We start from the raw sequence: 13144 nt of genomic DNA, 5'->3' as shown, positions 1-13144 counted from the left end.
ATTCCACACATGCCCATAGCATGTACATGCATACCCACACACGCATACACAAATAAGTAAGTAAAGGAACCACAAAGGTAACAGTGTTTCCTTCCCAAGACTCCCACCTCCAACTCAAGGGCTCTCTACTAGACTTAAAGCAGAAGCTTTCCCAAAGTTTCCCCTCAGGAGGGCAACTCTCCTTCTTCCTCATCCTGCATTTCCCCCAAACAGCCGCCTACTACTTGGCAGTTCCAGTATTTCTTATGTTTATTTAATCCAAAAAATTTTAAATTACGTTGTGGGGGCTGGGGAAGAGAGGGAAGAGAGGATGTGTGTGGCTGCACACGTGCCATAGTATACATGTAGAGGTCATAGAACAACTTGTGTGAGGTGGGCCTCCTACCATGTGGGTTCCAGAGACTCAAACTCAGGCCATCTGGCTTGGCAGCAAGCATCTTTACCCACTGAGCCATCTCATGTACCCCAACCCATCAATTCATTCTTTCTCTGTCTCTCTGTCTCTCTCTCTCTGACTCTTTGATACAAGATCTCTGACTGGGGGGCTGGAGAGATGGCTCAGTGGTTAAGAGCATTGCCTGCTCTTCCAAAGGTCCTGAGTTCAATTCCCAGCAACCACATGGTGGCTCACAACCATCTGTAATGAGGTCTGGTGCCCTCTTCTGACCTGCAGACATATACACAGACAGAATATTGTATACATAATAAATAAATAAATATTTTTAAAAAAAAAGATCTCTGACTGTCCTGGAACTCACGATGTAAACCAGGCTGGCCTCAAACTCACAAAGAAAGATCTACCTGCCTTTGTCTCCCAAGTGCTGGAATTAAAGGCATGCACCACCATGCCTGGCAAATCCACCAATTTCTATTGCATTTCTTATCAAACCTCAATAGAACAGACTTCCATTATTACTATCTGTCCCCAGTCCATATATCAGTTCCCTTCAGGTCAAGAGATTTAAAAAGGAAAAATCTAGGGCTTAATTCAGCAGGGCCCCTCTTTGCTTGCGTCATCACACACTGATGCTCTTCAGACTCTATCAGGAAAAGCAACAGAGAGCAATTCCGTGAGCCTCAGCATTTCGGCTGAGACCACCAACAAAGTTCATGAATGTCAACTGGGGGCAGAGGCAATATCTCTCTTCACCATGGAGAAGCTGACCAGAACCTCCACCATCGTTCCCCAAAGGTGATGGCTGGGGCTGAGTGAAGACCGTGAAAACTGCACGGGAGTTGAGGGAGAAAATATAACATAAGGGACAATTCGGAATAAGGGGTGGGAGAGGGCGGAGGGATGAACTAGCTGACCCCAAATGTCTTTTCCATCTCTAACTCCTATGATTCTTTGACCTCCAATTTTGTGCTGTGAACAGGAATGGAAAGTCAACAGACATGGTAATGTTTTGAAAGGGCCTGGCAGTCTGCTCTTGTCATTTAATGGCCTTTACATGTATTTTTTAAGGTGTCTCCAAGCCCTGTCTTCATTTCACAGTTGTCACCTTTCTCAGCAATCTGAGCTCATGTCAAATACCAAAAAAGAAGAGAAAAGAAAGAATGTGCAGGCAATTAATTGTAGGCTAAAGAGGGGCAGGCAGAGGGGCCCATTGGGTGGCCCATTCTTCCAGGGAGGGCGATGTGGACAGTCTGAAGATGAAGAACTGACTCAGGGCTGAGACAAGGCAGCCAACCCTCCAACAAGGGGTCAATTCTTTTTCCAGATAGTCTCATTCTCAGTTTAGATGAGTGTTCCCAGGAGCTAGGACTCATATGTACATTCTTAACTGGTATGACCACCTTGCTTCTGTGGTGTTCCACCTAAAGCCCATTGACCTGAACAAGACTACAGAACAAGAAGGCTGTCTCAAAAATGAATCAAGTCTGTCTTGTTCCAACCTCATCTGATAGGATACACCAAAGAAATTTTCTGAACAAACAATTTCTGTAGATAGGGGTAGGAGAGTCAGATTTTCCTCTGAAACTCATAATCCATTTTTTCCTTTATTCCTTCTCATGTTAATTTTTAAATCTTCCTAGGACCTGGCCTCAAAGAAAGTCAACCTGAATTTCTCTTTGTTCCATGGTTAGGAGCCAGGACTAATCCAATGCCAAGGTCAACTCAGAGTTAAGGGTATAATGTCATACAAAAAAGATTCTTCCCTATGTCAAGAACTCAAAAATAATTATTTAAAAACATGTATGCTTTCTCAGTAATCTTGCTACCACCTGGATTTCAGAAGCTCAACCCAAATTTGACTTGGGTGAAGGATCTAGATTTCCGAATGCACTCACATGCAGCCTGTGAAGTCTGGCTTTCTCTGTGATTCTGCCTTGAGAGTTAGAGACGGCCCCCTATGGTTGAAAGGCTAGGTGACTAGGAAAGACAGGGACTACCTCAGCCCTGCAGCCTTGAAGGAGGCCTCCTCTGAAGACAGGTCTTGCACCAGACCATTTCCTGCTTCTGCAGGTGCATTTACTGTGAACATGTAAACTGAACCCTCCTTTTATTAACTCAGAAACCATCAATAAATAAATAAGACCTGGGGCTGGAGAGATGGCTCAGTGGTTAAGAGCACATACAGCTCTTACAGAGGAACTGGCTTTAGTCTCAGCACCCTCTGGAACCAGGGATCCAATATCTCCGACCTCCCCAGGCAACTACATTCATGTGCATACACCCGTACATACTATATTTTAAAATAAAATAAATAGTTTTTTCAGAAGGCCTTTCAAAACAACTAAGATAACAACATATCCTTTCAGGAAACCTCTGAGCAGCTAAGGAGAGGTAACTCCTCACAGGTAAGGCAAAAAGGGCAGGAAGTATGTCGAGGATACTTTCGAGTTGTTAATTGTCTCCTGAAAATCACAGTTTAGGCCTTACAGTCAGCAATGCCCTCTCCATTCAGTTAGGGAAGGAAACTTCATGCTTTCTCTTCCTGGGGGGGAGGGGGCTCTTAGGTGCAATCATTTTAAAACAAACAAACACACTCTGCTTATCTGTGTCTATCTCCCCACTCTGGACGTTAATCGTCACTGAAATAGATATCCTCGATCTCCCAGCCTCAAAGAGCTCCAAGGCTGCAGGACTGTCAAAGGAATGAGTCTGCATGCCAGGGCAAACACCTCAGAGGCTCTCCTCCTGACACTCCTATTGTTAATTCCAGGCAAACCTATCCCGGGCTAATGGAAGAGCACCCACGTAACTGCCCATAGGAAATTCCCATTTGAAAATATGAAACACTGAAATAAAGAAGGGGTCAAGTAAGCTTTCTTAGACATAGAAATTGCAAGTATTATCTAAACAGGTCTCTGTGCAGATTTTCGCCCTTCCTTTGCTCCACTAATTACCTATATCCGAATCTACAGACAGCACCTCGGTTCCTCCCCATCAGTGTGCTTCCTGCACACAGCAGGCATCACATATGACAGACCTGGAGTCTACTGCTTTGCTCTTACACACTGAATTGGTTAGTGCCCACCCCATTCTTTATCCAAAAGATCTCTGTATGAAACACTGCCTAGATTTTTACGATTATAACCAAGATATTTCTATTTCCCTAGGCTTCATAAAGCTTTCAAATAAAACTACTTTGAAATCAGATGACTAATTCAAACTACGTTCTGTTTCCTAAAAAAACGAGGGTGGGGGAAGGGCCCACTTCGAATACTTCTTAGTGTTCACTGGGCAAGAGGCCTAAAGGGAAGCAAATTATTTGTTTGTGGTTTTTAAGTGGCTCAAATGCCTTCAAGCACAAGAATAAGACCATTAACAAATGACAAGGAAGCCAAGCAGTTCATCTTCCTCAACAAAGCTATGATCAGTTAGGAAGAGCTAAACGGAACAGGGCTTGCCCTGGGCCGGAAGGTCAGTAAACCTTAGCAGTTAGTGTTTCTGAAAACCAGAAAGCCCTTAAGCAGCAAGTGCAGTCCCTAAGCCCACGGGTTGTGCTGTCATGTTTGTGAAAACATTCAGGACAGATGAGAGAACCTGGATGTTATCTGTGTGTTTGTGAGTGTGTCTCCTATCATTAGGCAGCACTTCCAAATCAAACCATGGCCACTTCTGACATCTGCAGAATAAAGGGAAAGGCAAACAATTGGAAAAGTTCTTTTACAACAACTTAGGGAAGGCTTTCTAGTACTGAACACAATCATGGTTGGTTAGGACCCATATTATTGGACAATGTTATTCCTAGTCTTTAAGGAGCTAAAACTCAGAGCCAGAGAAAATGTATGCCTTCTGAGAAAGTCAAGTTTTGTACTGCGCTTACAGATGTCCTTCTTATCCGGTCCGCAGTCAATGAGTCCACAGCATGACTAACAGCAGCCTACACTATGCAGGGAGCGATGATCCGCACTTAGAACAGGCCTCCTGATGCTTTCAGAGAACTGGGGTACATGCCTTATCTCTTCAAGGATGACAACCACCTCTCTTGGTGGTTTATTAAGTCTCTGCAGCTGTCCAGAAACAGGTCACACTGGTAAATGCTCTCCACCTGCTCTAACAGGCATAAGTTCTCCTCTCAGCCCAAAAACCAGAGCAGTGACCCTGCTCTTTATCAAGTGCCACAGCAAAACAACCTCTCTGGAAGGACAATACTTCATGCTAGGACACACACACACACAAAAAAAAAAAAAAAATTAAAATGAACATACCCAGTAACAGTAAAGCCATAATAAATACCATTTTGCAGACCTTAAGCACTTTTTACTATAAATTCATTTTCATTTTGTTATCATTCTCAGTCTCTTAGAACATCAGAAAGGAAAACGAAAATAAACACTGGCGCATTCATTCTCCAGAGTACGAGAAAGCCAAACTTTGCTTTGGTTGGCTGGAACGCTGGTCATTTTGGACAACTTCTATCATAGGTCAATAGTCCTTCAATGAGTTACTCTGTCAGAGTACATAATATATATATGAAAGAAAATGTCTTTCTGAAATCCAGAAATACACACAATGAACATATGCCAATAAGAAAAAGAGAGAAAAACACATAAAATGTTTACAAGTAAACTTTACTACAGTTGCTGGAGATTGAAATATATATAATTCCGATTCTTTTCTCTTTGGTTTAAAAAGTTATTCAGATAAAAAAGTGGGGGATGAAATACTCATGTTTACAGTCTGGACACACACCTAAAATCCCAAGGAGCCATCATCACCAACAAATCGTACTACAATAGCTGAGTACAAGGCAATCATTAAATTTTCTGAATGTATAATACTACACTAGAAGACATGGAGAAAAAAGAGTGCATTTGCAATAACACAGAAACAAATCAGTAAGAAATGATAAGTAAAAATTATATGTTAGAATTATAGTGAGAAGCACAAGAATGTTTGGAAAGGCGCAGGAGGTTTTTGGTCATGAACTGAGCAGAAGTGGAACAGTACCACTGACATTTCACCCAGCAAGTATCACATAACCCTAGCAGATATTACACTCTTTCACGGAGCAAAATATTTAAAATGTTATGAAAATGGGAAGATAACACCAGTAGATAAAAAGGGAGAGTTCAGATACAAATTGAATATACAAACATGTGTATATACGTGTGTTCACACTTAACATACAGCCAGGTAAGCCTCCCAAAGAGAAAGAGAAGCTTAAGAAAAGGTATAGCAATTCCGAGCTCTTTAGAGAAAAATACAGTAAGAGAATTTCTCTCCTTGTACCAAAACAAGTGTTACTGATAAAAAGGCCATTTAAAAAAATCAAGTTATAAGCAAATCAGTCGGCAATTAAATTTGTCAGGTCTGTGGAAGAATTAGAAATTTATCAGGCTAAGGGGAAGGAGAAAAAAATTACAAGACCGTCAGATTCTAACGAAGTATAAAAACTCTAATAAAAACAGAATAAAAAAATCGACTGGAAAACATATCTCTATCAAAGATGATAGATGAGAGTCAAACATTTATGACCCAGAAAAATTCCAAATTTATAACAAAAACACCAAGAGCCCAGTAACAAACAGTAGAAAGAGACAATTGCCACAGGTGAAACAGACACGTGGCAAAACAGTTGCCCTCGCCAGTGCTGAGAGACACAGAATGACATAGCTCTGGCACACTCACTCGCCCACCAAAGCAACAACGGGTTGTTGTTCTTAGTTCTCACATCAAATTTGCTCACTCATTCTTTGCTGCTATACTGTGACTTGGTCCAATATCTCTGCATATCAAAGCCTTTGTCCACTAATACCTAGCTGGAGATTTTTATTCTAAGGAACTAATTGGAGACAAACGTAGGGCATGGCACGTGACATACCTCAAAACCCATTGCATTATTCACTTAGCACTCCTGTAAGGGTGGGTAAGGGAGCAGGCGCAGGTTGGGCAATTAAGGGGGTGTGCACCTGAAAAACTTTCCAAGTTAAAATAGTTGTGTAGAGATGATGACTTCTCATGTTTAAAAAAGAACTTCACTGAGCAAGGGCAGGCTGCAATCTGAAGGTTTTATCCTCACGAATTCTGTAACCATGTTCTCCCCTTCCTGTTTAACAACCTAAGTGTTTCGGGGTGTTTTGCATTCACAGGTCTCAGACATGACCCAAGTGCAGGATCTTGAATACAGCCTACACCGAATCCAACTTGTTGCCTCAAGCAGACATCTTCTGCGGGTCCTTCTGCCTGAATCAAGTCCTAAAATATGCTGACAATGGGACTAAAAGCTCTTTTTTACAGGATCTGAAGTCTTTTCTGTATATTTGACTATCAGAGCCCTGAAGCCTAACAACCTCTGAGAGAGTGGAAAGGATCAAAGGCCACAGAAACTCGTTGAAAGACCACCTAGTGGGCCTGGGTCCTGAAACCAGCAGGCGTCGTCCTTCAAGGCCTGAAGCACAAGACGCAGACCAACCTAGATGTTCTGGACTGAGGAACCCAGAGCCAAAAATTTAGGAAAAGACCCAACTCACGAGGGCTGAAGAGTATTTTAGGCTGGCTAATTGTGAGTAGCCGCCCACAGGGGAGGGCACTAAGGGATGCTCTCCCGAAGCTTCCTCGGGTTGGGGATGACACCGGGATTCCCAGAGGGTGCTGGGGAGGGATCTGGGGCACAGGAGGTGGGGGTGAATCTGGGTTTCGGTATTCTGGGAGCCACACAGACCCCGAGCTGACCAGGCCTCGGCGCCCCGCCCTTTCCCAGGACGCTGGCCGGCCCGGGGCGGGGAACGGGCGGGCGAGCGGGCGCTTACAGGTCGGTGCCGAGCCGCGTGAAGCCGGAGTTGAGCGAGGCCCGGGCTATCCGGCGCCATAGCAGGTCGCAGCTGGTGAAGCGCCGCAGCCAGCGGCACACCTGAGCCAGGCGGCCGAGGGCCCGCATGTCGAGGTAGGAGCAGATGAGCAGCAGCAGCTCCTCCGGCAGGCGCCAGAGCGCGGGCCCCGCGGCTGGACGACCGGACGGCTCCGCAGCCGCCGCCGCCGCCTCCTCGTCGCCGGCCGCCGCCATGGCCGTCCGGGTCCCCGGGATGCCGCCCCACGCCTGACACCCACGCTCCCGTGCTCTCTCCAGGCTGTCGTCCTCCCGCCGCTCGGCCCCGAGCCTCCGTTCCTCCTCCTTCCCGGGGCCTGCGCTCTCCTCATCCCGCTTCCCGGAGCTTCTCGGTCCTTCCTCCACGCCTGCGCCTTCCTCTCCTTCCTGCCCGGGGCCCGCCTCAGCCCCCGGCCCCGCTGTCTTCCTCGCCGGCTGCAGGCCCGGCTTCCCTTCCGCCCCGCTTCCTCTTCCGCCGTGCCCGGTGCCCGCTTTCCCCTTCCTCTTTCCTCGCTTTCCCCTCGCGACCGTCGCCTCCCCGCCCTCGCTTTCCCTGGGCCCGCGGTTCCCGGGAGAACCCGAGCGGCCCTGGCTGCCCATGAGCGGCCGCAGGGCCGGTTCGACGCGCAGCGGAGCAGAAGACGACGCCGCCTCCGCGAGAGGAAGCGACACCAAGTCGGACTGGGTCACATGGGGCGGCACGGGCCCAGGTCGGGACCCGCCCCTCACGCCTGCTTTTCGGGGTGCGAACCCCAACTCGAGAGCTGACATCCCCGTCTTCTGGAGCACCAGGAACATCAGGTTGAAGCACATGTCTTCAAGACTAACGAGGAACCAAGCTTGGTGGTTTGTCAGTAATCCTGTCCTGAGGCTAAGACAGGAGGATGGCCATGAGTTCAAGGCCCACCTGGCCTACAGAAAAAGATCCTGTCCAAATTTTTTAAACAAAGGGGGGGGGGTGTTGACAAGTTTGCAGAAAGTCCCCATCCTAAGCCACAAGAGGCGCCTGTGGCTTCAGGAACCATCTAGGTGGAACCTCTGCCCTCAAGAGGCACCTACTTGCTTGGCCTTTTGGTTCTGGGAGCATTCCTCACCCCAAGGTGATGCCTTCCTTCCACAAGCCATAAACCAGATTCTTATAAAACTGCAACCCAAAAGTTGGAACAATCCTCATCCTTGGTCTCACAAAGGATATGAACCAGTATAATTAAACAATACCTGGGGAGGGAAAAGTAACCTACTAGATCCTGAGTCCATAGTTCACACACCAAGCAGCACATCAGATCTAGGGCTCTTAAGCAGTCATTACATAGGGCAAGTTGATTCTCCAAGAGTACCACCACTGGGTTCACCTGAACCAATCTGAAAGTTTCAGAAGGTTAGACCCGTGCTGTCCAACATGGTCAGAGTTGGTCTACTTTAATCACAGGTGACATCTGTGTGTATGAAAGGCAGTTTCTCCAGATTCAAGTATGCTATAAGCAAAAGTCAAACACACAGTTGGTTTTGAAAAGTTAGACAAGAAAGGGAATGAAATATCTTACATAATTGTATACTGCATAGGAATTGTTAGTCACCTAGACATACCGGAATGAATTCAGTATATTTAGTGTGATTGTTAGAAAATTCAAGATATGTGTGACTTATAATTGTGGTTCGTGTTATTTCTGGGCTACATAGCAAGAGTTGGACGAGCCTGCCTTGGTGGAGCATGGTTTTAATCCCAGCACTGGGGAGCCAGAGACAGGCAGATCTCTGTGAGCTCAGGCCAGCCAGGACTACAGATGGAGACCAAAAAAAGGAAGCTGAGTGTTTCTCTTCCTGAAATCTGTGTAAGAGACAAGGTGTGGTGGCACACACCTATAATGACAGCACTTCGGGAAGCAGTGAAAGCACGGTTTCAATGTCAGCCTGGTCTACACGGCAAATTTCACACCAGCCGAAGGTCCATAGGAAGATTCTCTCTTGGAAACAACCCGAACAGTCCAAGAATGATTGGAGAATTTTCTTTTGTGCTGACATCTTAACAGCCATTTTTTAAGAAGCAGGAACAAATGAGACATTGATTCTGAGAATCATTCAAAGCCTGGCATAGCCAAGGGGAGAACAAGCAAAGCCCTTGCGTGGAGCTACAGAGCTGCAGAAGCATCATGTAACAAGGTCAGACCAGAATCTGGCTTTGCCCTAGAATTACTTTTTGATCTTAGCAAAACAACAACAAAAACCCCGCCTCTCTTGGCCTTTTAGTGTTCAGTCCATAGCGGAGATAAATGCCTCTGCTTTACTTTCGAAGGATAAATGAGATGATCCCTGTAAAATGCTTTGAACTTCTCTAAGAAAATTCTCAGTGATAGTTACAGGTCAAATCCTGTTACAAACACACGCATGCACACACACACATGCACACATCCTCTTAAAAAGATACAACAAAGGCTTTGTGCAGAAAACAATTTCCAAACTCTAGGCTGTGGTTAAAAAGAATATCTGGGTGTGTTCATATCTGGTAGGTAAATGAAATAGTAAAAGGCACATTTCAGTCCCACCAAAGAATTTAGACTGCCGCTTTAAAGATCATCTCACTGACCTGGTTTAGGCTCAGGTACGACACTGTTAGAAGACTCTTAAGGCAAAGGCATTGCAAATTGAAATGATGGTATCATTGGGTCAACATTTTGCTGCATTTGTATGCTATGAACCACGCTAACAAGAAGACAGAGATGAACATAATGTATGGTTTCAGAATCCTATTTAAATTTAAGTAATTTTAACCTATTGTTCACATATAGTATATAGTTCATCCATGCTGATTGTACTTAGTATTCTGTGGAAGAGACATTTTTTTAAATCTAACTAATCCAGTAAAACAGCAGGATTAAAGTACGCAGTTAAGTGAATACATCTTCTCTATTACCCGTATTGCCTTCATTGATGGACAAGCTAACTATCATTTAAAATGACCAAATTGCAGAGGCTGGGGAGAGAACTCAGTCACTAAAGTGTAGACCTGAGTTGGATCCCCAACCCCTATAATCCCAGCACTACCTAGATAGAAACGTGAGGCTATCTGGGACTTAATGACCAGCCAAATCTGCAAGCATTAGATTCAGTGAAAGAGCCTGTCTCAGACATGAAGTAGAGGGCAATTGAGGAAGCCATCTGACAATGACCTCTGGCCTCCACACCTGTGTACACATACGTACAGGAACATGTGCACACATATGCATAAATCAAGTTGCTGGCCAGGTGTGGTCCTGAACACCTCTAATCACAGGACTCTGGGGGTGGAGGCTGGAGAGTTGGAGAGTTGGAATCCAGCCTGGGCTACCTCTTCAGGAAATCAATGAAAGGGTTTGGTCTGGTTTTAGTACTGGGGATTGAGCCCAGGGTCTCACCGATGATAAGCAAGTATTCTGCTACTGTGCTCTAAACCTAAACCTGAAATTAATTAATTGGCCAAAATACTATATGCAATCAGATGCACTGCTTAGGTTAGAATTGATGTCTAGGACTAGCAGGGTAGCTCGGTGGGTGAAGGTGCTTGCCTCCAAGCCTGTCCATCTGAGTTGCACCCCAAGGACCCACATGGAGAGAACTGACTCCCCCAGGGTGTTCCCCGACCTCCACACATGTACTGTTATTCCTCGGTATAATAATAACTTACATGTCATAAGAACTGTCTGTATATTGATATATTGTCCTGCATATGTCTTCCCCTTCCCTGCCCTGGTATTTTGAAGACAGAGTAGAGCCCTAGCTGTTCGGGAATTCACAGCGATCTGCCTGCCTCTGTCTCAGGAGTGCTGGGGTTAAGGATTTATACCACCACTGCCTGGCCATATTTCTCTCAATAATTAGGTAAGGAAGACACTGTTGACTTCTTTTTTCCCCCGAGGAGAAGCTGAGGGCTTGATCTGACTGATACCTAAGCACTCTAAAGTGTCAAATCCAGGCAGTCTATTCTCAAAGCTTGTTTTCTAAGGAGAACCTTCCCCACACACAGCAGAAAAAGGAATCAAGCCTTAAATGCAGGGTCCTCTCAGACCTCTTACAGTTAATAAAGACACTCAAATATTGTCGCTTTCTTCTGAATATGAAGCAGTTCTAGTATCCAAATAAAAGCTGCATGTGGGCAATGAAAGCTGTCTCTGCTCTTGTCTCAGTTACTTAAAATGATTTCTTGTATTATATAGGACTACATAAGGCCATTTTCTGGGAAATATATATTCTCCCCACACTACCTTCCATTTTTTCATCCTTCCCTCAGTTTTTTAATCTCCCCACCCCCCCCCCCCATGCATCCCCATCTCTCTATCTCTGTCTGTCTCTCTTTCACTCGCTCTGTGTGTGTGTGTCCTGGTTGGCCTGGAACTCACTATATAGACCAATCTGGCCTCAAGCTCACAAACATCTGCCTGACTTTGCTTCCTAAGTGCATGACTTTTCAAGAGCTAATCATGAAGGTGGACCTTTAGCCCTAATGCTTTTTTTATAATCTTTATGCAACACTTCAAAGGAAGCTATAGGAAATAATATGTTTTTGCAAAGAACATTTAACTGAAGTTTGGCAACTCCTTCATTGTGTTTCTTCTTCATTTTCTTCCTTAAATTTAGTAACAATTTGGGCTGAGATAGCTTAGCGGATAAAGATGCCTTCCTCCTACCTTCACTCCTGATGACTGGAATTGGATCCCAGAGACCCATATGATAGAATGAGATAATTGATCCCAAAGGTTGTCCTCTGGCCTCCATATCCAGCCATGCACCCACCCACAGGCACAAGTGACCTAAGCACTAATAAATTTAGCATGTATTTCATGAACTTTTTACTTGTTTATTTGGGGGGTCACGAATGGCACAGGTCATGAACGGCACAGTACATGTGTGAAGGGCAGAGGATAATTTGCAGGAGCCAATTTTCACCTACCACATAGATCCCAGGGATTGAAGTCAGGTCATCCATTATGCTTAAAGGCAGGCACCTTTACCAACTGAGTCATATCAAGGCTTTATATGAACTTTTAAAATAAGCGTATCTCTCCATGTATATGTGCAAAAGGAGGTGTTTGAGAAACATGCTAATTATGGTTACGTCCTGGTAATATAAATTTTGAATTTTACTTTTAGACTTTTTTTGTTTTTCAAGATAGGTTTTTCTATATAATTTCATTTTTTTTCCTGTAAGCATGTATCAACTTTAAGAAAATCAGTAAACTCACTAGGCAGTGATGGCACACACCTTTAATCCCAGCACTCAGGAGGCAAAGGCAGGCTGAACTCTATGAGTTCAAGGCCAGCCTGGTCTACATAGTGCCAGGACAAGCTCCAAAGCTATACAGAGAAAGCCTATCTTGAAAACAAAATGAAATATCAGAAAATCAATAAACTCTTTAAAGAGAAAAATGTCATCATGAGCGCCAAATGACAAGGATTTGGGAGATTTGAAAGCTAGGTTAGTGCCAGAAGGGTTTCTTTGCTTACTTGGGTTTGTTTGTTATCAACGTTGTTTTTGTTGTTTTTATTTGTTTTGTTTTGAGGCAGGGTCTCATAGTACCTCACTGGCAGGCCAGGAACTTGCTATTAGGCCTGCAGGCCGCTACCTCCGCAGCACCCAGCTTACAGGCTTATTCCACCATAGCCAGCCTGCTCACTTGGTTTTGTTGTTTGGATATTTTGTTTAGTGTCCCCTCGTGTGTGTGTGTGTGTGTGTGTGTTTCTGTGTGTGCGGTCATGTGTGCATGTGTGTACATGTGTGCTTGTGTGTGTAGAGGCCAGAGGTAAACAACAGGTGTTCCCCAGTTTCTCTCCACTTTACTTCTGTTGAGATAGAATCTCTCAATAAACCTGGAGCTCACTAATTGGCAAGATTTGCTGGTCCGTGAACTATA

At 44.9% G+C, this 13144-nt stretch overlaps 1 protein-coding gene across 4 annotated transcripts in view; it reads right to left on the bottom strand.

The window, feature by feature from the left end:
- The window catches only part of Fbxw4 (F-box and WD repeat domain containing 4), an 89539-nt gene extending 81612 nt beyond the window's left edge, over positions 1-7927 (bottom strand). The window contains exon 1 of one of the 4 annotated variants that reach the window (XM_087907854.1): positions 7204-7927. In XM_087907854.1, coding sequence (XP_087763980.1) covers positions 7204-7859 — 656 coding nt within the window. In that variant the 5' untranslated portion in view covers positions 7860-7927. The remainder of the gene's footprint in view (positions 1-7203) is intronic. The other 3 variants (XM_087907853.1, XM_087907851.1, XM_087907852.1) reach the window with 3 other exon arrangements.
- Positions 7928-13144: the final 5217 nt, after the last annotated feature.

Source organism: Myodes glareolus, chromosome 7, assembly GCF_982192425.1.
Source record: "Myodes glareolus chromosome 7, mMyoGla1.1, whole genome shotgun sequence".
Taxonomy (NCBI): Eukaryota; Metazoa; Chordata; class Mammalia; order Rodentia; family Cricetidae; genus Myodes; species Myodes glareolus.
This window is presented reverse-complemented; position numbering and strand designations above follow the sequence as displayed.